Here is a 27,328-nt window from a genome sequence, read left to right on the forward strand (position 1 = left end):
TTTAAAGTTCAATATTCACTCTTTTTTCTTCCTCCAAATACAAAAAGCTGTTACAATTCAACTCAACACAAAGCATGTGCAAAGTTACAGGAACTTAGACATCGTATAAAAAATTACACAGTTAAGATGGTTTCCCCCTTTGTTCCTTCTCTCCTGCACTGAGTCAAAAGGAATGATTTACCTTAAGGAAAATATTAACAGTTGCTGACCCACTGTAAAAAGTTACAGGAAAAAATCTAAAAACAAAGCATAGTTACCATAAGATAAGACAATCTCTTATTCCTGTTTTTAATAGTTATTTTCAGAAAAAGACAGATAAAAACACCTCAAAGACAGGTGGATGACAAACTGCTGGAATAGTATCCAAAACACCTTGGGGTTTAGGATCACTACCAGAGCTGTGCAAGAGGATGGTGGAAGAGAGAAGGAGGTGATAAGATCCTAAGAGGGTTCCAAAGCTGCAGGAAGTTTGAAATCTTGGACTAAAAGTACAAGGACACGAGGCTAAACACGGCAGCTTCGTTCAAAACTGGAGAAATTTTTAAAAAGGGGGGTAGTCTTTGACAAGGAGAGACAAGAAATCGCATTAACATCCTTGTGAGGGATGATGCAAAGGGGAAGTAACATGCCTCTATCTGTACAGGTAAAATGCAGCCACCCTCAAGATCTAGACAGAGGAAAGAAGGGCAGGCAGACAACTTCTGGCCCAGGTTTCCCACAGACTCAGAAATACCCAGCATCCAGTTACAAACTTGCCAACAGCGGAACATGTTGGGATCTTTCTAAGAATGATGCGGAGTCCTCATTGGGCACTGGAGCCTCCCTGCGAGTTGCCTGCGTAGCTCCCATAGTCATAGCTGCCATAGTACGGGGGCCACTGGCTCTGGTTTTGATAATATTGGTTCCACTGCTGATTGTACTATGGGAGAAATGAACACATTTGGTTAAAAGTGTCCCAACCCAAAGCCTTCATCTGTATTTTCATCCATTATTTAAAACATCATGGATTTATCATGTATTTCTTTGAACCATTTATGTTGTTGTTCTGGGGGAACCTCCAACTGCCCACTTGGAGAAGCAACTGATGCCCTAAGATCTGATACAGCTCTGATGGTAGAGATGTATGCTCAGACACTGGTTTTATAGGATCCTGGTCTTTACCTGTAAGCTTTGAATCCAATCTGCCCTTCCCCAATAACCTCAGGATAGTGTTTTCACCTAACTAATGTTTTCACCTAACCAATGCTGGATTATCATACGTCAAGCTGAGAAAACACATAAGAGTAAGGGCTTCTAAGCTCAACACTTCTGCTGCCTTGCCACAATGCCTACTTTTCCACTACAGTGACATCACCATCTTTCTATAGTAGACAGCAGTCAGAAAAGCATAAAATCAGGCATATTTCTCTCTACTAGCATAGAAGGCAGCAAATATTTTGCAGTCCTCTTCACAGCCAGGCCTGCCCACATACATTGGAAATGGTACTGGGTTTCCCCTCTCTTACCTGTTGGTACTGGTTATAATTGGGCTGATTGTAGGTCGGCGGGGCTGGGGCCGGAGCTGGAGCCGGAGCCGGAGCCGGGGCTGGAGCCGGGGCTGGAGCTGGTGGTGGTGGTGGTGGAGGCTGGGTATAGCTTTGGCTGTAACCACCATAGTTTCCGTAGCTGTAGCTTGAAGTCCCATAACTACCTTGGTTGTAGCTGGATGGGGGGCTGTAGGACTGGCTGTAGCTCTGCTGCAGGGGGCAAATGAATTCTTTATTTTAGAAACTGGATAACAACAACAACAACTTTATCTATATACTGCCCTAACTCCTTGAGGGACTCAGAGCGGTTTCCAATACAACAGGAAACAGACAACAAGTTAAAAACCATACAGCAACTAAAACATAATACAAAATAGATACATAAGACTATAGTCATATAACAAGGATTTAAAGGATTAAAAACCAATGACAGACCAATTGCGAATTTGCAATTAAGCCCCACTGAATTCAGCAGAACTGACAAGTACACATGACAGCTCAGCCAGAACCTTCCAAGTTATCACAGAATCACAGAATAGTAGAGTTGGAAGAAACCTCATGGGCCATCCAGTCCAACCCCCTGCCAAGAAGCAGGAAATCGCATTCAAAGCACCCCCGACAGATGGCCATCCAGCCTCTGCTTAAAAGCCTCCAAAGGAGCCTCCACCACACTCCGGAGCAGAACTCCACTGCCGAACAGCCCTCACAGTGAGGAAGTTCTTCCTGATGTTCAGGTGGAATCTCCTTTCCTGTAGTTTGAAGCCATTGTTCCGCGTCCTAGTCTGCAGGACAGTAGAAAACAAGCTTGCTCCCTCCTCCCTATTACTTCCCTTTACGTATTTGTACATGGCTATCATGTCTCCTCTCAGCCTTCTCTTCTGAAGATTAAACATGCCTAGTTCTTTAAGCCGCTCCTCATAGGGAGGGTTCTCCAGACCCTTGATCATTTTAGTTGCCCTCCTCTGGACGCTTTCCAGCTTGTCAACATCTCCTTTCAACTGTGGTGCCCAAAATTGGACACAGTGTGATTCCAGGTGTGGTCTGACCAAGGCAGAATAGAGGGGGAGCATGACTTCCCTGGATCTAGATGCTATACCCCTATTTATGCAGGCCAGAATCCCGTTGGCTTTTTTAGCAGCCGCATCACATTGTAGGCTCATATTTAACTTGTTGTCCACGAGGACTCCAAGATCTTTTTCAAACGTACTGCTGTCGAGCCAGGCGTCCCCCATTCTGTACCTTTGCATTACATTTTTTCTGCCGAAGTGAAGTATCTTGCATTTGTCCCTGTTGAACTGCATTTTGTTAGTTTCAGCCAATCTCTCTGGTCTGTTAAGATTGTTTTGAATTCTGCTCCTGTCTTCTGGAGTGTTAGCTATCCCTCCCAGTTTGGTGTCACCTGCAAAGTTGATTATCGTGCCTTCTAACCCTTTGTCTAAGTCGTTAATAAAGATGTTGAACACAACCGGGCTCAGGACGGAACCCTGCGGCACTCCACTCGTCACTTCTTTCCAAGTTGAAGACAACGCATTAGTGAGCACCCTTTCGGTTCGTTCGCTTAGCCAATTACAGTTCCACCTAACCATAGTTTTGTCTAGCCCACATTTTACTAGTTTGTTTGCCAGAAGGTCGTGGGGGACTTTGTCGAAGGCCTTACTGAAATCCAGGTATGCTACATCCACAGCGTTCCCTGTATCAACCCAACTCGTAACTCTATCGAAAAAAGAGATCAGATTAGTCTGGCATGACTTGTTTTTGGTAAATCCGTGTTGACTATTAGCTATGATTGCATTTGTTTCTAGATGTTCGCAGACCACTTCCTTAATGATATTTTCCAGAATCTTGCCTGGTATCGACGTGAGGCTGACCGGACGGTAATTGTTTGGGTCATTCTTTTTTCCCTTCTTGATAGGGACCACATTCGCCCTCCTCCAATCTTCTGGGACTTCTCCTGTTCTCCAAGAACTCTCGAAGATAATGCCAGTAGTTCTGAAGTAACCTTAGTTAGTTCCTTTAATACTCTTGGATGTAGCTGATCTGGCCCTGGGGACTTGAATTCGTTTAGAGAGGCCAGGTGTTCCTGGACAACTTGTTTCCCTATTTGGGGTTGGATTTCCCCTAATCCTTCGTCCATTCCATGTTGCTGAGGTTGAAGATGGCTTTCTTTTTGTGAGAAGACTGAGGCAAAGAAGGGATTAAATAGTTCTGCCTTTTCCCTGTCCCCATCACCCCATTTTCTCCTCGCAGAGGTCCTATCGCCTCCTTGTTCTTCCTTTTTCTACCAACGTAAGCAAAAAAACATTTTTTGTTGTTTTTAACGTCCCTGGCAAGCCTGAGCTCATTTTGCGCTTTAGCCTTGCGAACCTTTTCCCTACAGGAGTTGGCTATACGTTTGAATTCTTCTTTGGTGATTTCTCCCCTTTTCCACTTCTTGTGCATGTCAAGTCTTAGCCCAGTTAGAAGTTCTTTGGACATCCATTCTGGCTTCTTCGCACTTGTCTTATTTTTTTTTCTTTATTGGCACTGTTTGCATTTGCGCCTTGAGTATTTCACTTTTTAAAAGTCCCATCCATCCTTAACTTCCTTGTCCATGGAATGCCGCTCAGTATTTCCTTCATTTTTTGGAAGTCAGCTCTCTTAAAGTCCAGAATGCGTGTTTGACTTGTCTTAGTTTAAGCCTTCCTTTGTATGGCAAACTGCAGGAGCACATGTTCACATTGCCCCTAAGGATCCGACCACTTCGACTGTATTGATCAGGTCTTCCACATTTGTTAAGATTAGATCAAGAGTAGCCGATCCCCTTGTTGCCTCTTCTACCTTCTGGACCATAAAATTGTCTGCAAGGCAAGTGAGGAATTTGTTGGACTTTGTACTCTTGGCCGAGTTTGTTTTCCAGCAGATATCGGGATAGTTGAAATCACTCATGACTACTATGTCTCTTCTTTGTGCCTGTTTGGTCAGCTGTTAACAGAGGGCTACATCAAGCCCTTCATCCTGACTCGGAGGTCTGTAGTAGACACCCACGACGAGATCTTTTTGAGTCCCGGTTCCCTTGATTCTTATCCAGATGCTTTCAACCTGGTTTCCCGGATTAGTCTTGCATTTCTTCTGCAACATAACTGTTTTTGACATATAAAGCTACTCCCCCTCCTCTCCCCTTTGTTCTATTTCTGTGAAAGAGGTTATAGCCCTCAATGGCTACATTCCAGTGTTGAGAGTCATACCGCCAGGTTTCAGTGATGCCTATGACATCGTACATGTGGTGCTGTGCTAAAAGTTCGTCTTATTTCCCATGCTCTGTGCATTAGTGTAAAGACATGTAAGCCCCTGTGACCTTCTCCCGAGCTGTTTATTTGGGATTATTGTGCTCTCGGTACTTCGTCCTTGCTGTGTTTGTGCAGCCCTCCGTTTAGCTTTTTGGCGGTTCCCTGTGGTCGTGGGTAATATATAGTGTTCACCAGGCTGTTGTTCCCCTCCCCCAGTGGATCTAGTTTAAAGTGCGCCTGATGAGGTTTGTGAGTCTGTGTGAAAAAAGATGTTATTTTTGTTTAAATCCTACTTGGTGGAAATAAAAACAAAAAGTTATGTAAATACAATTCAATAATGATTAAACACATTACTTATTCCCATATAACCTATCAGTTTCATTCATCGAAAGCACGTGAATCGTGATATGTGCTATAGTTACCACCTTTGTAAGTCAAAGGATGAGGACGTGGCCCCCATACCATATAAAACTCAATGCCATACTGAACCCATCCTACCTGTGGTCCTTGGTTGTAAGTACTGGGTGGGGCAGGAGCAGGGGGGGCAGGAGCCATGTTGCTACTGTTGCTCTTGTAAGTGTTCTGGTTGCGTACTGGGCTGTAGCTGCTCTGCGGCTGGTTATTCCGATTATAATTTCCCCGGTTGTTGTTGCTGTCTCGGTTTCCACCTCCCCAGCGATTCTGGTTGTAGCCACCCCGGTTGAAGCCTGAGAGAATAATAATAATAATAATAATCCCCCCGTAGGTGCCACTTTGTCGTGGGGGGGGGGCTTAATTGCTCCAAAGATGACTGAGAGCTGTGCTGGCGGTAGTGTAACAACCGGTAGGTCCAACCAAGCCAGAAAGGTCTCAGCTGAGGAGTAGAACTAAGAGCACCTAACCCATTAGCATTATGGAGAATCAAACCAAAACTAAGTCTATACTGGCTCGGTCGTCGCCCAGAATTAAAGGGACTGTGGTGGATGCTGCCGATTCTGGACATCCATCGACAAGTGGGCTTGTCAAAATACAAATGAACAGTCACAGAAGTGGCAGAAATATACAATGCCAGAAAACTGCACAGTTATGAAATGCTATTACAAATCAGAAGCTCAAAAGCGTGGCTACCAAAAAAGGATGCATCAGCTGTGGAAGCAAGAGTACCCTGACTCACAGATAACAGAACCCCGACTGGCTGACCAACGAAGATTCATAATCAGAAACAAAGTGTTCAGTGAAGTTGAACTCGAAGAAATCTAGAAAATCTGCAAAGCAAATTACCATCAGACCACAGCAAAGACAGCAGCAGACTCCAGCAACACTTGGAATCGTGGAGCAGATTGAACCAGAAGAAAGTGTGGAGCTTTTGCAAGAATTTGAAGAACCAGCACTTGAAACACCTGTTGAACCACCAGGAACCTTGATAGCAAGACAACAAGAGCTCAAGGATAAGATCATAGCTCATGCTGTAGCAAATGCAATTAAGAAAGCGGCTCCCAACTCTAAAAACAGTGCCCAAGAGACACCTGGCACCTCTCATGAAAGATGTGAATGCAGTACTTTCCACTGTCCAAATAACATCAATTGAACAAACAAACTAGTATGCCTACAGTGCAGCAGTGATAGTAACAGAAGAGCTTGGGCTCCTACAACCAAGGTAGCCCCAAAGGAAATCGACTGGAAAACCAAAGTGGAAGGTCAGGCTAGAGTTGAAAATCAAGAAACTTAGATCAGATGCAAGTAACCTGAAAAATATGAAAGAGAAGAAACTGAAGAATGACAAAATCAAGCAATACCTGATCCAAAAGTACTGGCTGAACACCAGAAAAATTGAAGAAGCTTTGGAAATCGTGAAAGAACAAATTACAGCAACAGCCGGAAAAATTGACAGATATGAAGGCAGAATCATCCAGTACAGACAAAATCAACTGTTTCAATCAGACAAAAGACGGTTCTACCAGAGTCTGAACCAAACAACAGACACAGTAACCATAAAGCCAGAGAAAACTGCAACAACGAAGTTCTGGAAAGAGCTTTGGGAAAATAATGAGAACTACAACACAAACGTTGGGTGGATAAAGGAGTTTGAAGGAAAATTCTCACAGAACAAAATGGAACAGATGGAAATAACAACTGAAATGATCAGCAAACGAGTGCAAAAAGTCAAAAACTGGACATCGCCTGGTAATGATTGACAAAATGATTCTGGAGAACTGTAAAAGCCGAAAAGCAAATCTTCGCATGATGTGGATTGACTACAAAAAGGCCTTTGACTCACTCCCACACAACTGGATCATCAAATGCCTGGACGCCATCGGGATTTGTAAAAACGTTGGCATCTTTATTGGAAACATGATGGAGCACTGGAAAACTGAACTGTTTGTTGGAAATGAAAGCTATGGACTAGTCAACATCAGAAGAGGAATTTTCCAGGGAGACTCAGTGTCCCTTCTGCTTTTCATTATTGCCATGATCCCTCTGTCAATAATCTTACAAAAAACAAACCTCGGCTATCAAACATCTAAGGAATCTCACAAAATTTCATATCTGATGTACATGGATGACCTGAAGCTATATGGGAAAACGGAAACTGAAATCCAGTCTCTGAGTAACATTGTCCGAATCTTTAGCACTGATATTAGCATGGAGTTTGGTTTGGACAAATGTTCAACAGTGGCATTGAAGAAGGGAAAAATCATTGAAAGTGAGGACATAAATATGCCTAATGGCCAAACAATAAAGTGTCATCAGCCAGAGGCCTATAAATATCTCAGCATATTACAGCTGGACAACATCAAGCATGAACATGTGAAAACTGTGGTGAGTAAAGAATACAGCAAAGGGTCAGAAAAATTCTCAAAAGCAAGCTCAATGGAGGCAACACCATCAAGGCCATAAACACCTGGGCCATACCTGTCATAAGATATACTGCTGGCATTATAAATTGGACACAGGCGGAACTGGACAATTTGGACAGAAAAAAAGGAAACTCATGACCATTCATCATTCACTGCACCCTCGCAGTGATGTTGACCGGCTATATCTGCCTAAAAGATCAGGGGGCAGAGGACTCTTACAAGTAAAACAAGCAGTCAACGAAGAAGAACATGCCCTGGCAGAATATGTAAAGCAAAGTGAAGAACCTGCTTTGATTGAAGTCAAAAATCAGAAACTCCTCAAAGCACAGCAGACAAAAAACCAGTACAAGAAAACCGCACTACAAACTAGAGCTGACAGCTGCCACAACAAAACACTGCATGGAAAGTTCCTTGACAAAATTGAAGGAAAAGCTGATAAGAAGAAGACCTGGCTATGGCTCACGAATGGGACCCTGAAGAAGGAGACAGAAGGCCTGATCCTTACAGCCCAGGAGCAAGACATCAGAACAAATGTAATTAAGGCCAAGATCGAAAAATCAGCTGATGACCCAAAATGCAGACTGTGCAAGGAAACCAACGAAACCATTGATCATATCCTCAGCTGCTATAACAAAATAACACAGACAGACAGACTACAAACAGAGACACAACTATGTGGCCCAAATGATTAATTGGAACTTATGCCTTAAGTACCACCTCCCAGCAGTAAAGAACTGGTGGGATCACAAACCTGCAAAAGTATTGGAAAATGAGCACGCAAAGATACTGTGGGACTTCCAAATCTAGACTGACAAAGTTATGGAACACAACACACCAGACATCACAGTTGTGGAAAAGAAAAAGTTTTGGATCATTGATGTCGCCATCCCAGGTGACAGTTGCATTGACGAAAAACAACAGGAAAAACTCAGCTGCTATCAGGACGTCAAGATTGAACTGCAAAGACTCTGGCAGAAACCAGTGCAGGTGGTCTCGGTGGTGATCGGCACACTGGGTGCCGTGCCAAAAGATCTCAGCCGGCATTTGGAAACAATAGGCATTGACAAAATCACGATCTGCCAACTGCAAAAGGCCACCCTACTGGGATCTGCGCGCATCATCCGAAAATACATCACACAGTCCTAGACACTTGGGAAGTGTTCGACTTGTGATTTTGTGATACAAAATCCAGCATATTATAATAATAATAATAATAATAATAATAATAATAATACATTTATTTATATTCCACCCTATCTTCCCAAAGGGCCTCAGGGTGGATTCCAATCACAAAAAGACAAACATTAAATGCCTGAATACCACAACCAATACACACATAACAAAAACAATAACCCAACGTATAAAAGCAAATTTTAGCTTAACATCTAAAATTAAGATAAGACATAATCTATCATATAAATTATATAATTATATTATATTATATTGAGTATGTATCAAAGGTCAAAATAATGCCAAACCTAAGTGGTTTGATACAAGTGGCTTTCAGGCGTTCTTAGTCTATGGTCTGTAACCACCAATAAAGTTTTCATTTCAAAGACCATGAGAAAGAATTACTGTTAGCAATACTTAATTATAATGTAAGTGGGAGAATACATAGGGAGACAAAAGAGGAAGAAAAGGCACCAATTATACCTCCTGAGCAAAGGGGAATGGACAGATCTGGTCTATCCTGGTCATATTATCACCCTACAAGCCTAACCCTCTTCTGTAATCACGGGGATTCAAGACTTAGTTCCTGGGGAGACAATATCAAAAATTATCCAGGTTCTGATGGGATGAAAGGCTGCCATATCAACATTCTAAACATCCTCAGTCACTTACATCTATTGGCATAGGTTGCTATCTTATAACCCTGAAAAAATATCCCCAATGTAACAAAGTTTCATTTCCAGATGCGCTTTACACATTAACTATTTCTCACAGATACAGATTTATCGCTCAGTCAATTAAGGAAAACAAACTACGGTTAAGAAACATGTCTACACACTTTACTCATTAACTCATGTATGCAGATTTAACGCCCAATCAAGGAAAACAAACCATGGTTTAGAAACATTTCTATATAGGGCCTGCTTCTGTGATGAAGTTGAGGGTTTCTACTTCTAGGCTGCATTGGGCTACCACAGCAACCCTTTCAAAATGTGGTGGTATTATACTAGCATCAGTGTTGCAATGTAGGAACCTTACCTCCTCCTCCACTGCCGCCACCTCCAGGTCCTCCTCCACCACCAGACCCTCCTCCTCCTCCTCCTCTGAATCCACCTCCAGGCCCACCACCGCCACCTCCAGGTCCTCCACCACCACCTCCACGGTTCTGGAAGCCCCCTCGGTTGCCAATCGGTGGGCCTCGGTTATCAAAGCGTTGGAAGTTGCCGCTTCCACCTCCTCCTCCTCGCCCACGGAAGCCGCCTCCTCCACTGCCACCCCGGTTGTCAAAGCGCTTTTCTGGTGGCGGGCCAGCTCTCTTGCCTTCTTCGTTGTACTCTCTTACCAGCTTCTCAGCTTCGTCCCGTTGCAACTCAATGTAGATGACAGAGTCGAGAAAATCGCCTGCTTCTGGCAAGGCAAAGTTAGCTGACAGGAGGAGAAGGAGAAAACATCAGTGGCTGGGGAAGAGGAAGCAGAAGCGAGGGGACAAGGGGAATTTCTTCCAGGGCTCCAGGAAAATATGTAAAAGAACAGGGGGAAAAAGGAATGAGTGAGAAGATCAAGGAGTGACAGGCATCTTGAGGTACACACATTGGTTTATGTGAGATACTTTTTCTTCCCTTTTAGCCAGGGGAAATAAATGTATTTTTCAGCTCCATACATAATGCTTCTCAGATGTGCTGGACTACAGCCTGGCAGATCATGGAGGCTGTAGTTGAAAACATACTGAAGATTACACTGCTGTAAGAATGACAGAGCTGGAAGAGATGCAAGTCATGCCAGCCAGCCCAATCTTCCCTGTCCTACATCCATAACGGCAACAAATATGGCTTCCCAAACCAAGTAGCTCTCATTAATCTAACCTGCCAGAAACTGAGGAAAGAGTGAAAAAGTATTCCAAATTCCAATTGCCAAACAGGAACCTTTTGAATCCTGGAGAAACCAGGCTGTTGTGATCTTCCTGATAACACAAGATTCACACAGAGGCCTCCAAGCAGATTTTGTCTCCAGTTCAGGAAGCATGCCACATTGGCAAGGATGACACAGGTGTGTGTGGCAACAAAAGGCTTCCCTCTGGAAAAGAGCACCAAACGTTCCTATTTCTCTCCTGTTCATCAAGTATATTCTACCAAATTTAGCAGAACATGCATCAAGACAAGAAGCAAGTTATCAAGTGGTGGACTCCTCTTTCAGTGAGCCTAAGTCATTGTTTCCTATTCTCTAGCCCTGCAGGAGTTTTGGACTCCAGATCCCAGAATTCCTAATCATTGACCAAGGCAGCTGAGGCTTCTAGGAATTGATGTCCAAAAACCTGGAAAACCAGAGTTTAAGAAGCACTGAACTAAATCTTTCTTGGTATCAGCTGTGTGACTGACTGAGCACAACTGATTTAGAGGAATGGCCAGTATTTTTCCTTCTGCAGTAAACACAGCTTTATAGTACATCATAAGTACTTATTTGCAAGGAACATGGAGGGTTATTTATGGCAATTCTGGGCAGGCAAAGAGGAAGTGATAACTATGGGACAAAAATGGTGAACGAAGACAAATGGAGAACTACAAAGACCAAAGGGTCAGTTTTAAACTAACACACAGTCACACCGGGTTTCTCCCTTTATCACTTGTGTTGCGTGTGTGTCGATCTTTGTTTTCTAGAATCCTACCTTTCATTTCTAACACTGCATGATCGGGCACATCCTTCCCCTCTTCATCAGTGCGCTTTATTGTTCGATCTTTTAAGTCCTCGTCCGTGGGACAAATGACAATAGCCTTGCGTTGGAAACCTTCAAAAGGGCGCATTTTTCGTCTCTGGGCAGATCCATAAACATTTGTCTAGCAATGGTGACAAAGAAGAGGCAAAGAAACTGGTTGTTACTTGTCAAGTTTGCGTTCTTCCTAAATTTTGCAACGGACCCCCAAACTAGGGAAAAGGCTAGAGCAGGGGCTGTGTGCATTCACTGACAACTAACCCACCTTTCTCACCACTTTTGCAGGCTAAAAGCAGCAATGCATACCAGTAATTTTCAAATTTTTTGCAATTCAAATGAGACCTCTAGGGATAGCAGGAGAACAGGAATAGAGTCTGCTTTGTGCAGAAAAAGGGTAATTTATATTTGGAGGGAGAAGCCAGTGAAACAGCTTTAGGCAACTTAAACAGAGGAAGCAGAAGAGGAATTTTGTAATCCATCTGCTTAGATGTCTATTTCTTGGAGGCTGAGTTGTCCAAGCCCTAGTATTAATGAGGTCTAGAAAGTCAATTTAACAAGAACACTTGTCTCAGTCCAATTGACAGGCCCTTTCTTTTGTCAAGGAAGACCATAACAACTACCCCTACATATATTTCTGTGCTGAATTCCAAAAAGCCACGAAACTCACCGAGAAGATGTGAAAGCCAAAAGGCCTCAAATCCAGTGCCCAGGTGCCTACTGCCCTTGACACTACAGGCTCCATTTGGAAATGACAACTACCTCCATGAATGTATTTTAAGAATATTTATTTATTTATTTATTTATTATTTAAACTTATATGCTGCCACTCCCCTAGGGCTCGGGGAGGCTTACAAGAAAGGCTAAAATCTAACAATTTAAAAACATCTTTAAAATATCTTAAAAAAAATAAAATCTTAAAAACACTCCCCTGGGCTCGGAGTGGCTTACAAAAACAGCTAAAATCTAAGCAATTTAAAAACAGCAATAGCAGAGATCAAAAGCCTGCCGAAACAAGTGTGTCTTACATGCCCTGCGGAAGACTGATAAGTCCCGCAGGGCACGAACTTCAGGCGGCAGAGTGTTCCAGAGTGATGGCGCCACTGATGTAAAAGCTCTACGTCTAGTTGCTGTTAGGCAAAGGTCTTAAAACTGGGAACTTCCAATAGATCTTGGTCCTCCGAACGGAGGGATCTCTGGGGTTGGTAAGGGGTGAGGCGGTCCCTCAGGTACATTGGCCCTAGACCATGTAAGGCCTTAAAGGTAAGCACCATCACTTTGAAAGTGATCCGGTGCTCAATTGGTAACCAGTGCAGCTGTAGTAGGATTGGTGTTATATGACATCTCATCGGGACTCTCGCAAGAAGTCGAGCAGCTGCATTTTGTACCAACTTGAGCTTCCGGATTTTGAGAATTCTATTTCTCTTCACTGTTTTCTGTCTTAGTGATTGCTCCAGATTAAAAGACTAAATAATTTTGTATACTCAAGCCAATTTTAATTGCATTTTATGCCTCTTATGGCTACTGAGTGACTACTAAATGGACATTACACATATAAAGCTTCAACATCTTCTCTTTTAAATTGTTACCTAACCTGAGACTCTAGTCAATCGCAATAGGCAAATGATTAAAAAACACACTCTGGTGCAAAATCCATTAAACAAAATGAAATTATGATGTACTCTGCAATCAAACAGAAAACAAGTGAAAAGGTGCTAAAGTGGATGATGAAGCATCTGCTCCCCCCTGTGGCCAGAATCGAACATCCCCTCAGGAGAAGGTTAAATTGCCTCTGCGTCTGTCTGTCTCAGTCTCTGTTTGATGTGTTTATGGGCATTGAATGTTTGTCCTATGTGTGTATAATGTGATCCACCCTGAGTCCCCTTCAGGGTGAGAAGGGCGGAATATAAATACTGTAAATAAATAAACAAACAAACAAACAACCAGAGAAAATGGGGCCGGGCTATGGTGCAGGCTGGTGAGCAGCCTGCTACAATAAATCACTCTGACCATGAGGTCATGAGTTCGAGGCCAGCCCATGGCGGGGTGAGCACCCATCAATTAAAAAATAAAAAATAGCCCTGCTCATTACTAACCTAGTAACCCGAAAGATAGTTGCATCTATCAAGTAGGAAATAAGGTACCACTTATAAAAGTGGGGAGGCAAATTTAACTAATTTACGACATTGGAATGAGGAAGTGCAGTCACAGTGGATGATGAAGCAGCTGCTCCCCCCTGTGGCCAGAATCCAACATCCCCTCAGGAGAAGGTTAAATTGCCTCTGCGTCTGTCTCGGTTCTATGTGTATATGGGCATTGAATGTTTGCCCTATATGTATATAATGTGATCTGCCCTGAGTCCCCTTTGGGGTGAGAAGGGCCGAATATCAATACTGTAAATAAATAAATAAATAAATAAATAAAATGTTTGGGAATGCTACTTAATTTTACTTTTGCTTGTTTAGGTTATTTGGCCTCTGCCAAGAAACTTCTGCTAAAATATTCATTTGATGTCCTCCTCAAACACATTTGTATTGCCTCCATAAGTTTTAGAAACTTTTTTAGTGGGGGGGGGGATGAAAGTTTTCTATTGAAACAAATTTCCACTTATAATCTGTCTAAATCTACATCAATAATGTGTACTTTACATGCTTAGATGGAGACTCAATCAACATTTAAAAAATCCAAATGGCTGTGAAAAGGTGCTAAAGCTACTGCATTTCAACTGTACTTACCTTAACATATATTCTGATTCATGAAACTTTACAGTCAGACATGGAGTCGGTGTAAGCATGTTTCCATTTTGTAAGACAACTTGCCTTCTGGCTTTAAACTAGATTACAGTGTAATTTATAGGCCTGATAATGGGATTTGGAAATATGTGGCTTATTGCCCGACTCCTGACCCTTCAAAAGAAATCAGAAAAACCTACAAGGCTGTAAGAGCTCAGTACCTGGTCCAGGATGTAGTTACGCTTTTTCCGTGCCGCAATCTGGATGAGACGATTTAGGCACTGTGTCGCTTGTTGGATGAGAACATCCCAGCGGCCGGCATAGTTTCGTTGGCGCCGAAGCCCCATTACCTGACAAAAAGACAAAGCTGATGAGAAGAAAAGTAAATGCTTCCAACAGCTTGTCTGTAGAATGTGCTGAGAGATAATATCTTACCTTCATTTTGTCCATAATGGCATTTGTTCCCAGAATGTTGTATTTCTTGGCTGGGTTGGCTGCAGCATGTTTAATGGCCCATGTGGTCTTCCCAGCAGCAGGTAACCCCACCATCATCAAGATCTGAAAGACACGTTAAGTCAGCCAGGCACACATTTTAAGCCCTCATAATAATAATATTTTTAAATTTTTATTTATAGATCGCCCTATCTCCCCGGAGGGACTCAGAGCAGTTTCCAACATATATGGTAAGCATTCAATGTCGACAAAAAGACATATAACAAATTACATTCAAACATGACACATCGTAGACAATAGAACAGCCATTACTATAAACTTAATACCAAGTAGAAAATTAACCAAACATAAAATAAAATAAAAATAATTTTAAAATTTATAAAAAGAGATGTGCATCACACAAGGTAGCTTAGCTTTTAGTCACATGATCAGCCAATATTCCCCCCCCCCCCCCCCGCCCCACGGTACCTACTTCACATTCTGTTTTGTTCTTTGGTCCGATTGTCCCCCGAACTCTCTCTGAGAGTGGAAGGTGCTGAATGAAGGTGAAACCCGGTGGAACGGGAAAGAAAGAGTCCTCCCTCTGACCAAAGTTGAACTCAATGGCGCAGTTCTTCACCAGGACATGAGGAAAGAGGGCTTGGCTGCCTAGGATGTCCTTTCGCAGCCGGTAGGCCACCCCCAGCCACTTCCCATTCTTCATGAAAGACATCTCAATGTCATCACCACACTCAAAGTCCTAAGAACGAGTACAGAGTAATTTAGCCAGGGCACCACATGCAGAGCAAGAAACTACACTGAGGTTACACATTACGATGGCGTGTTAAGTGCCTGAAAGTTTGGTGTTTTCCTCCAAAGCTGTTCCAAGACCCCATGCAAACAACACTGGCCTTGATATTACCCTAAACCAGGACTCTGTTTAACATACAATTCGTTTATGAAAATAGAATGGTAACTCCCAGAATAATACACATGGGACTCACCACAAGGCAAGTGATTATGTCATTCTCAGAAAAGCATTCGCCATAATTCTCAAACTTGCAATTAGTAGATTTCTTTCCAGTGCCCCCATAGCCGTAGGAGAAAAGCTCTTCGCCTAATGGGACAAACAAACACTTCAGTTAACAGCAGGCCTTTTCAATCTGCAGCCCTCCAGGTGTTTGGGCCTCCAACTCCTAGAAGCACTAGCCAGCTTGTTCAATGGTCAGGAATTCTGGGAGCTGAAGTCCAAAATGCCTGGTGGGCTGCAAGTTGAAGAAGTCTGTATTAGAGGGAAAGATGACTTTCAGTATCACAATGTGCCTTTTATCACCTGAAGCTGGTCTGCCAACAATAAGCCTAGATGGACAAAGACAGCATTTTAACATCCATCCATGCTCTTGTAGCCTCTAAGTTTAGACCTAATTCATAGTGCTGATTTAAACTGTTAAATGTTTCCTAGATTTCCTCCACTCACACTTAGCAACCCAAATCCTGAGATCTTTCTTACAGGCATTTTTAGGGTGCCATAAAAAAGTTATGGGAAATGACTACCACAGAGGGAGATTTTTCAGTTGTGTTACTCGGTTATAGAATGGACTTCCCAAATACGCATGACCTTTGTATCTGCAGAATTAGTACACAAAATTTCATTACAGTAGAGTCTCACTAATCCAAGCCTCGCTTATCCAAGACTCTGGATAATCCAAGCCATTTTTGTAGTCAATGTTTCCAATATATCTTGATATTTTGGTGCTAAATTTGTAAATACAGTAATTACAACATAACATTACTGCATATTGAACTACTTTTTCTGTCAAATTTGTTGTATAACATGAAGTTTTGGTGCTTAATTTGTAAAATCATAACCTAATTTGATGTTTAATAGGCTTTTCCTTGATCAGTCCTTATAATCCAAGATATTCGCTTATCCAAGCTTCTGCCGGCCCGTTTAGCTTGGATTAGTGAGACTCTACTGTACCTACATTCAACAAAATATGTCCTCTCCAGGCATTTGCTAGGTCCTTCAGCATGACTTTATGGCAGAATTGTCAAATTAGTAGCCCTCCAGATGTTTGGGCTCCCAACTCCCAGAAACCCTAGTCAGCTTGTCCAATGGCAAGGAATTCTGGGAGTTGCAGTCCAAAACATTGGAGACATCAACCTTCTCAAGCCTCTTTTATTAAATGTTTTTAAAATGTGTCAATTTGTTTCCTAAAGTGTATGTCTTCTTTGGTTTGCAATTTCCTTAGTTCTGTACACTTGGAGCAGTGGGAGGGGCTGCAGACCATGTGACTGTTTAGAATATTCAGTTTTAAAAGAATGACAATTATAAACGTCAATTGTGGCTTAAGTCTGAGTGCAGAAGCCATGTTGTGAGTTAGAAGATGTTGAGGCTTGAGTCTGTTTCAGTGCAGAAGCCGTTGTTAGGAGTTAGAGGTCAGTTGAGGCTTGTGTTTCTTGGAAAGTATAATCTTATGAAAAAGAACTGTACAAAGCAATAGTTTTTGAAGTGACTGTTAAAGATTATAAGTTAAAGATATAAACTGAAATGTTTTAAAGCTTAACCTGACAAGAAATGTGCTTGTATCTTTAAATACATGAAGTTATGAGTAAACAAACATGTTAAAGGCCGATCGGGGCATAGGGTGGCTACCTGTGCTTGACGGGGTCACACTCCCCCTGAAGGCGCAAGTCCGCAGCTTGGGGGTCCTCCTGGACTCATCGCTGTCACTTGATGCTCAGGTGTCGGCGGTGGCCGGGAGGGCCTTTGCACAGCTAAAACTAGTGCGCCAACTGCGACCGTACCTCGAGAAGTCTGACTTGGCCATGGTGGTCCATGCTCTGGTTACCTCAAGGATGGATTACTGTAACGCACTCTACGTGTGGCTGCCCTTGAAGACGGTCCGGAAATTGCAGTTGGTACAACGGTCGGCAGCCAGGTTACTAACTGGAGCTGCTTATAGGGAGAGGTCAACCCCCCTGTTTAGGCAGCTCCACTGGCTGCCGATTATATTCCGGGCCCAATTTAAGGTGCAGGTTATTACCTATAAAGCTCTACCTATAACGGTTCGGGACCTGCCTATCTTCGTGACCGCGTCGTCCCCTATGAGCCCACCCGGTTGCTGAGATCTTCTGGGGAGGCCCTCCTCTCGCTTCCATCTTCCTCACAACTGCGTTTGGTGGGGACAAGAGAGAGGGCCTTCTCGGCCGTGGCCCCCCGACTCTGGAACTCCCTCCCCAGGGAGATTAGGTTGGCTCCCTCTCTATCTTCCTTCAGGAAACAACTGAAGACTTGGATGTTTCAGCAGGCTTTCAGAGATACAGTCATTAATTAATCAGCCCCAGAGAGTTTTTAAGAATCTATCCTGTATTTATTACGGTCTTGCCTTTTATGTGTTTTTAATGTAATTTTTTATCCTGTATTGTTGTTTTAATTGATATATTACATTACTGTTTTATCTGTTTTATATTGTGATTGTATTATGTTGCTTATTTTTTGTCCTTGTGTTGTTTGGGCCTCTGCCCCATGTAAGCCGCCCCGAGTCCCCACGGGGAGATGGTGGCGGGGTATAAATAAAGTTTTATTATTATTATTATTAAATTAAAAGTCCATGCTGAAAACATTGAATAGAACAAGATATCTATGTGCCCAGTGATCATCCATTACTCAATAAACTAAAGGAACACTTCCGTAACTCTGCTACCCAATAGGTTATGATCCTAACAGGTCATAATCTCTAATTGGCTGTGATCCTAACAAATCATAATTCATCTGCCCAATACAAAACACCTGGAGGGCCACAAGTTCAACACCCTTGCTCTATGCCATTCTTGGACTAATAATAATAATAAAACTTTTAGGACTAGACGTCCTTCTTTCAATAATGTGCACTATTATCCATGGTTCCGCATTATCCACACAATGTTCCGGGATGTCTCCCCTGTTATGCGGAGATCAGTCTGTACTTAAAAAAGAAGATCCAGGTCTGTGCCCTGACTCACGCCCAGATTCATTAGCTATTGTCTCTCATACCTACCTAATTGAGTGCTGCATGAGTCCAGTGACCAGCCAATGCGCACAACATGAGGATCAGGTTCTGTGGGAGGAAGGTGTTTGACAGAGATCTCTTCATTGATCTGGGGACAAAGGACAGGGATCTAGTCAGGAATGATCCTGTAACCACAATATAAAGATTCAACAACAACAATTATTATTTATTTATATCCTGCCTTCTGCCCCCTAAACGGGGACTCTAGGAAGAAGGTGTTACTAAGAAATAGCCTTCATCGATGACAGCTTTAAAGGCTTCCCATAAAAGGCTATGCTGAGTTTTGAAGTGAGTTTCTCACAGTACGAATTTCTACTTGAGAAGGAACACAGAATGAATTACAGCTACCTGTAAGTAGAAATTGTACCCGGCACTGAACAAACTTAAGCTAGCAGAGGAGGAAAATAAAAACGTGCCCATTTTCAGAAAATGCAAAAGGAGACATCCCTAGTTCTTATGTGGAAAACTCATGTGGGTGACACAAACATCTTTTAACTCTCAACAGCAGTGGCTACATTATGTCTGTGTAAGCATTTCACACTAAACCCTCTACATCTCTGCTTACTTCTCTAACATCACATCAGTGATGGAAATAGGCCCCTTTACCTTCATTTCATAGCAGATCCTCCCACGGCGCACCCCGTATGTGGCTCGCGCACCTGACCAGAGGAAAGCAAACCCTTCGATAGTCAGAGGATAGCCACTATATCGGTCACGAGCAACTTTAAAATGTAGATCACAATTATCTGAAAAAGCAAAGGCAAGAAAGGGGTCAAAGAAAGGTGACAGGGTCCAAAGCGCTTTACAGACCATACATAATGTAAACATCAGAGATGTCAAGAGCATTCCACACAGCACAACTGCTGTTGTGTGTGGAAGTCATTTCTGACTTATGGCAGCACTAAGGCAAACCTATAATGAGGTTTGCCTGGCAAGATTTGTTTACAAAGAGTTTGCCACTGGTTTCATCTAACGCTGTGATGACTCATGGGCCATGTAGTCCCGTTCCTAGTACTATTGTGGCAGATGAAGAGGAAAACTTGGGTTTCCCACCGTTTCTGCCAGATTTGGAGCCCTTGCAGCTGCAAGATGTTTGCCCACAAGAAGTCAGCCAAACAAGCCTTGAGCAGAAATCTCCCCCATTTTCTCGACGGGATTATTATAATCAAGATAGAGGCGCTCGAGAGGCGACTCGCCAGAGCGCCAGGATTGCTGCCAGACAATTAGCTGATTAAGTCTGCTTCCCTTGGGAAACTTTAAGGAGTCATGCATCTGGACACAGTATAGGTTTCGTTTCTTGTTCCCCAGAGAAAGTGTTCCTTGGCGGGAAAACAAGATCCTATATAGGGGTTTGCCCGCAAAAGAATCCTTGCGGAGTCAATTTGTCGGCTTGAGGAGTGAGATCGTGTGTAGACTTCATACTCCAGTTCCCAGATCCCGGATCAAGTTTCCAGCCCAGCCTTGTACCATGGACTTCTATGGACTCAGTTCTTGATTCATGTTTGCCTTGTTTCCAGTTTGATCTTGCCAAGTTTCAAGTCTTGCCTTGCTTTGCGTTTTAAACCACGGACCTTGCTTCTCAGTCTCAAGCCTTGTTTTCCAGTTTCCTTCGGATTTACCTTAAGCCTCAAAGACTATGGACAGTTCCCCACACTATTGCTTGCCAAATAGTGTGTGTTTCGGTGAAGTGGATTATAACTTTGGACTTTAATATCACATATTGGACATTGTTTTCCTGGACTATATTTGACCTTCCCTGAAAGGTCTACTTCTGAACTATATTCTACACTTATTTTTATTGACTTTATATATTTCCCTAATAAAGATATTAGATAGATTCTGGTCTCTGCGCATGGTTATTGGTGTTCTGCAGCCTGGATATCACACCCTTCTGCAAGTTAATAAGGTCAGGTAAGAGGGAGATCCCCACAACTCACATGTATCAATGGCCACCAGTGTGTCATCAAAATCGTCTTCATCATCTTCAGCAGGCGGCTGAGGAGATCGGCCCCTGGAAAAAGACAACAAATACAGGACCCATAAATCCATTTCATGAGATAATTTGCAAGACAAGCATACAAGCTCACAAAGATCAGAAAATGCATGGAAACCCATTCCCACTCTGAGTGATTAAGAACACTATTGGAAATCAACTTTGGATCTCCCACTAAATTCTTCAGGTTGCTGTTTCTTAATACTACAGCTGATAAGAAAATATCTACAAGCAAGTATCCAAAATAGCTCAGTGCAAATATTGTATGGAAGTTTCATTATTTGCAGTTAAGACATATCTATTTGCAGTTAACACAATATACAAAACTGAAGTATCACCAAACAGTAAGTGTAGATCCCTAATGTTCACTATAATTTGGAACTTTTATGAATTAATAAAACCTAGAAAATAAGATTCCATTTCTGAGACAGAAAAATATCACAACATATCTGTTTTCTATTGGTGTAAGAAGACCCTGCCAAGACTTTGCTTCCAAATGTGCCAAACTTGGATCTTTTACATTAACTCTGGAGAAATGGGAACACGCAACAGACGACATGGTCCCCAAAGACTTGCCTGAACGCACCTCTTATCGTCTCGATGTTCATAATAGCCACGGCTGCGTGATTCTTCAAATGGCCTTTTACGGCCCTGTTGCTGTTGCTGCTGCTGCCAAGATGGAGATGAATCAGAGGTGCCATAATTGGAAGGTGGTGCATTGTAGCCAGATTGTGAACTATTGTAGTTAGGAGGAGGTCCAGAAGGAGCATTGTAGCCCATGGATGGCATATTGTAGCCAGGGATGGGATCTTCTTGTTTAAATTCTGTCTTCATTTCTGCAATCAAGCATAATACATCACATTAAAATACCCATACACCCTTGTGTGCAAGTCAATGTCATGTATAAGTCGAGAGCATGTTTTGGGGTCAGAATTATGGATTTTGACATGACTGAGGGATAAGTTGAAGGTCATTCAGTGGAGTGAGGAAAGCACCAATGCTATTGCAGGGAGCCAGCCACCCTTGGCCACTGCTGCCCTTTTCTCATCTACTCATTCAAAAAGGCCAGAAATGACAGTACAGCAAAGGGGGTTGATAGTTCTTTTAAGGTTCTTCTGGGATGGACTAAACTTTCGCCTTTTGCCTCTTTACTCAGACAAAGGGATTGTTCTCTTTTGGATAAGAATTAAGGTATAGTTCTCACACTGACCTGTGGATAAGTTGAACCAGGTTTTTTGGGTCAATTTTTGACTGAAAAAATAGATGTATACATGACTATACATAGTAAACATGAAGTCCCAAAATGGAAGGTACACATGCCTCCCATTGTTTTGGACTTCAGCTTCCAGAATTCCTGGCCATTGGACAAGCTGAAAATGACTTTGGGGAGCTGAAGGCCCCAAACACCTGAAGGATCACTGATTGTGCAGGCCTACGTTAAAGCCTTCATGTGGCTTAAGGAAAGCACACATCAAAACAACTTCTGCAACTCATTACAAGAAGCCGGAACCACTGCTTTAATCCCAACAGATGTCCTATTTAACTCTCAATTTCCCAGGTGACCTATCTCTAACAGCAGTCATTTAAGACACTGCCAAAGACAGCTTCAGCTTATGGGTTTACAAGAATACTTAGCTACTGGGATCTAGAACCAAAATTAAAAGGATTGACAACTTGTATCTGTGTGACCCCCAAATATTACTGAAATGCATGTCCTGTAAACAGCACAGCTAATGGTAAGAGATACAGAGAGCTGCTATCCTACAACATTTAGAGGTCACACTATGCCACTCCCTAGCCTACACAAATTATGAATTCCTGCCATTTTCTCCCTATGTTGTGCCAATTCCATGATCACAGCATGGTAAGCCAACTAAAGGGCAAGCATGCAGAGATTGGCCCAGGTCCCACTGAATTCTACAGCAAGAAATCAGCAGGTATCAATCTAGAGAATAACTTAAAAGGAACCAAAATCTAGCTTGCTATAACAATAAGATCACCAGGACTAGCCTCAGTACAAATGATATCTAAAAGCAACTCCTTGCCTCTGCCCACTTAAACAGGTACCATTCACTTAGGCTATAATAAGAGATAACAGGAGATCAATGTATAGCTCAAGGGTGAGTATTTGGCCAATAATAGAACAAGGCTTTGAATACCTGTTAGTCACTCAACCTAAAAAGGTTGAAGAAATAAGAAAAAACGAGAAACAATAAGAAAAAAAGAGATATTGTTGGTACCCTTCAAAAGTTTTGTATTAAATCCACTGGGAAGCTAATCACACATCATCAGCTAGTGAGCAAAGGCCAAACATTTTTAAGGTGTCTAACTGTACCTGAATGGAAGCCAGAAGGGTCTGGGTCTAGAGGTACCCTTTCGTACCCAGATTCATCCTCCTGCTTAATGTTGCATTGTTCAAAAGACTGGTATCCCTGCAGGTTGCCCTGGTGATTGTTGTCATCAATGCCATCTGAAAACAGGAAACACAAGAATACAGATCAATGTTACTATTCCATCCCAAACACCTTTTTTCAGGGAAAAGTGCATGCTTCTGTATTTCCTAATATCTAATGGTAAATTTGGATGACTATGAGATCAATCAGGCCTAGCATGTCAACCGGAACTGGGTTTAGTTAACGCATGCAGTAGAAACAGTTCTTTTTCCTGGTGCATGATATGGGAGGGTCAATGGATTTATGTCTGAAAGGTTTTTCCGGAAAAGAGGTCACCACACACAGGATATCGGAATGTCCAGGGAGAAAAATCTGTCCTATTCACATACTATTTTTCTGAATACATCAAGATAGATTCTCTCCAACAATCCCAATGAAGTCTGGAAATAACAGTTGGTAAAATACTACCCCATCCCTCAGAAAATGTATTGCCCCTATAATATAGGACTACCCTGAGGGAAAGTGTCTTGGTGTACAAGAGGTAAAGCACATTTGTTTGAATAAATGGCTATATGAAAAGGTTTTATGCTTCCCCAATGTTGCAGTACACAATTCAGAAGCACGTATATTACTAAGCAGAAGCATAAATCATGCCACGGATTTTACAAAATAACAAATAATACTAGCTTTGCCTGGAAGGAGTGCTTGCAAACAAGAAAGTCAAGCGCAAGTACTTTTCTTACTATCCAAGGCAAAGCTAGTGTTCTCAGAGAAAATCTAACCAGTTTCTATCTTAGAGACATATACAGTAGAGTCTCACTTATCCAAGCTAAACGGGCCAGCAGAAGCTTGGATAAGTGAATATCTTGGATAATAAGGAGGGATTAAGGAAAAGCCTATTAAACATCAAATTAGATTATTTTACAAATGAAGCACCAAAACATCATGTTTTACAACAAATTTGACAGAAAAAAACAGTTCAATACGCAGTAATGTTAAGTTGTAATTACTGTATTTATGAATTTAGCACCAAAATATATTGAAAACATTGACTACAAAAATGGCTTGGATAATCCAGAAACTTGGATAAGCGAGGCTTGGCTAAGTGAGACTCTATTGTACTTACACAAAGTATCATTTAGATACTAAAGGTGGTCTTTGTCCATCATTTTAGGATGCCTCCTATAGACTCATAGAATCACAGAATCGTAGAGTTGGAAGAAACCTCATGGGCCATCCAGTCCAACCCCCTGCCAAGAAGCAGGAAATCGCATTCAAAGCACCATATGGATTTTAAGCCAACCTTAGGAAAATGTTAGGAAAGCTGATAACATCAATATGAAAACTGGGAATCAATTAGCAACAGGAACCCTCACCATCTTCTAAGGCAGAAGGAGACAAAGGCTCCATCTACACTGAGTATTTAATGCAGGTTGAAGCTAGCTTCAAACTGCAGCAGTTAGACAACAAGCTCCCACAAAAGTGCAAGAAATTAACCCCTCAATCCGTGCTCTGATATAATCACAATCCAGGCCATAAACTGATTCCAGAATATAATCATCTGGATAGTAAAAACACTTTTTTCAACACCAGTGTCGAACTGCATTAAATGGCCAGTGTAGATGTGCCAAGAAACTTGCAGATGGAGCTGAAACACTGGGATTTCTCATAGGAGATTGATACTAGAAGCAAGTATATTATATGTGGCTGTATCAGAAAACAACAATCCCCAGCAAGGGGCTGTTTACAAATAAAACAGAAAGAAGGAACAATTTATGTCCCATTGGGAAGGGGTGGGTAACTCTTCCAGATGTTTCTGGACTGCACTGCCCATCCTTACTCCTCTTAGCTCTGGCTGACTCAGGCTGATGGGAGCTGCTTTCCAATATCACCTTGAGTGCCATGAATTACCGTTGCTCTGGCAATCAGTACAGTTCGAACATTTCTTCTCCAGAAATCTGAAGTACAGGCGGTCTCTGAGTTACAAATATCTGACTCATAGTTAAGAACAGGGGAGAGGCAACAGAAAGTGAGAGAAATCTACCTCTAGGAAGAGAAATTCACTCCTAAAAGAATTATCATGGAGAAAAGGTGTCTCCATTGAAGCTTTATCCCCAATCCTTGTTTCCACAACAAGCCACTTTTTTCAAAATCCAATTCTCACAGGCACAGAAAGTCAGGTGGAATCTTCTAAATGGGGCACAGACAGCGAAATGAACTCCACAGGGGTGTTAACCTTTCCCTGTGCTATCCAAAGCCAGAATTACACTTAAAAATGTATCTAGTTCAATTTAACATACAAATTCAGCTTAAGAACATACCTACAGAAAGAAAATCATAGCTTTGACATTGCCAACCTTTGAGTAATTAAGTCATTTAGATGCATGTGTACATCTAAATCAATCAAAACCTGCTAAAAAGAAAACAGATACATCTCCATGGACTTCCACAAACTATTGAACTGGCCTATTCAAGAATGAAGTACTTTTTTTGTGAATATTCCCATGTTTTGGTGCTAAATTCGTACTTACAGTAATTACCACATAATGTAACCGTGTATTGAACTGCCTTTTCTGTCGATTTGTTGTAAAACATGATGTTTTGGTGCTTAATTTGTAAAACGTAATTTGAAGTTTAAGAGGATTTTCCTTAATCCCTCCTTATTATCCAACATTTTCAATTAACCAACATTTTGCCAGCCCATTTATGTTGGATAAGCAAGACTCTACTGTATATATTATTCACTGTATTGATCTATGTTGTAAGCCACCTCAAGTCCTTTTGAGTAGATGGGGCAGGAGATAAAGATTATTTATTTATTTACGTCAGTTGCCTTTCTCACCCAGAGGGACTCAAGGTGGCTTACAGATTCTGGCAAAAATTCAATGCCGGTAAAAACAACAATACAATAAAAAACATAAAACAGTTAAGAAACTATTTATATTAAGCGTTAATACACATGGGACAATTTAAAAAACTTAAACATATAGAGTACATGGATATCTTCATCCAAAAACCTTGTGCATAATCCTTCATCCAGATGGCGTCAAAGCTGTAAAAACTTATTCATTAAACGCTTATGCGCATAGCCAGATCTTTAGCTTTTTTCTAAAACCCAGAAGGAAAGGAGCCTGCTGGATGTCACTGGGGAGGGAGTTCCAGAGCCAAGGAGCCAACACTGAGAAGGCCCTGCCTCGCATCCCTATCAGCTGTGCTTGTGAGGCAGATGAGACCGAGAGCAGAGGCTCGTCAGACGATCTTAAAGTTCTAGTAGGTTCATAAGAGATACGTTCGGACAGGTATTACAGTAGTGACTCGCTTATCCAACGTTCTGTATTATCCAAGGCAGTTTGCCTTTTAGTAGTCAGTGTTTTTGTAGTCAATGTTTTCATTACATTGCAATGTTTGGGTGCTAAATTTGTAAATACAGTAATTACTACATAACGTTACTGAACTGCTTTTTCTGTCGATTTGTTTGCTGTAAAACATGTTTTGGTGCTTAATTTGTAAAATCATAACGCAATTTGACGTTAACAAGCTTTTCGTTAATTCCTCGTTATTATCCAACATTTTTGCTTATCCAACGTTCTGCCGGCCTGTTTATGTTGGATAAGCAGGACTCTACTGTATTATTATTGCAAATGAATTGTGTGTTTGGGATGTCTATGAATAAATACAACCCTCAAATATGGATAACTGAGATTGAAGTCTATATAAAGCAGGGATGAGAGTTATAGGGGGGCTTCTAAGTGGGCTGGACTACAATTCCCAGGTAGGAATAGCAGTCTAGGCCAGATATGGGCAAACTTGAACCCTGCAGGTGTTTTGGACTTCAACTCCCACCATTCCTAACAGCCTCAGGCCCTTTCCTTAAGCGGCCGAGGGGGAAAAGGAAAGGGCCTGAGGCTGTTAGGAATGGTGGGAGTTGAAGTCCAAAACACCTGCAGGGTTCAAGTTTGCCCATACCTGGCCTAGGCCCATCTACAGGGACCTTCCGCTTCAGGAGCTTCCTGTCTTACAGTGTCCGTCCGGATAAGGCTCCGGGCCCGTCCCTCCGAGGCGTTCCTCCTCCAGCGTCGCCTGCAGCCGCTCGGCTAGCTCGGCTTTGAGGCCTCGGGTGTCGAGGCCGCGGCGGCCGAGCTCCTCCTTCAGCTCATTGACGCGCAGCCGCCTCACATCCATGGCCTCCCGCTCCGTCCGGACCCGGCTCAAAATGGCCGCCA

The 27,328-nt window shown here is 42.3% G+C and overlaps 1 protein-coding gene across 1 annotated transcript; it reads right to left on the reverse strand.

Annotated features, from left to right (window-relative positions):
* hnrnpul1 (heterogeneous nuclear ribonucleoprotein U like 1) lies at positions 1-27,328 on the reverse strand. The gene is made up of 15 exons (XM_062962617.1): positions 27,125-27,328; positions 23,048-23,182; positions 21,299-21,548; positions 20,657-20,730; positions 19,326-19,465; positions 18,708-18,807; positions 15,672-15,784; positions 15,161-15,427; positions 14,671-14,793; positions 14,457-14,585; positions 11,462-11,630; positions 9,838-10,224; positions 5,291-5,499; positions 1,506-1,736; positions 1-919 (listed from the first exon to the last, which is right to left on the reverse strand). Exons 1-15 carry the CDS (start codon positions 27,285-27,287, stop codon positions 803-805), a joined length of 2,607 nt encoding a protein of 868 aa, XP_062818687.1. The 5' UTR covers positions 27,288-27,328; the 3' UTR covers positions 1-802.

Source organism: Anolis carolinensis, unplaced genomic scaffold (genome assembly GCF_035594765.1).
Source record: "Anolis carolinensis isolate JA03-04 unplaced genomic scaffold, rAnoCar3.1.pri scaffold_10, whole genome shotgun sequence".
NCBI classification, from domain to species: Eukaryota; Metazoa; Chordata; class Lepidosauria; order Squamata; family Dactyloidae; genus Anolis; species Anolis carolinensis.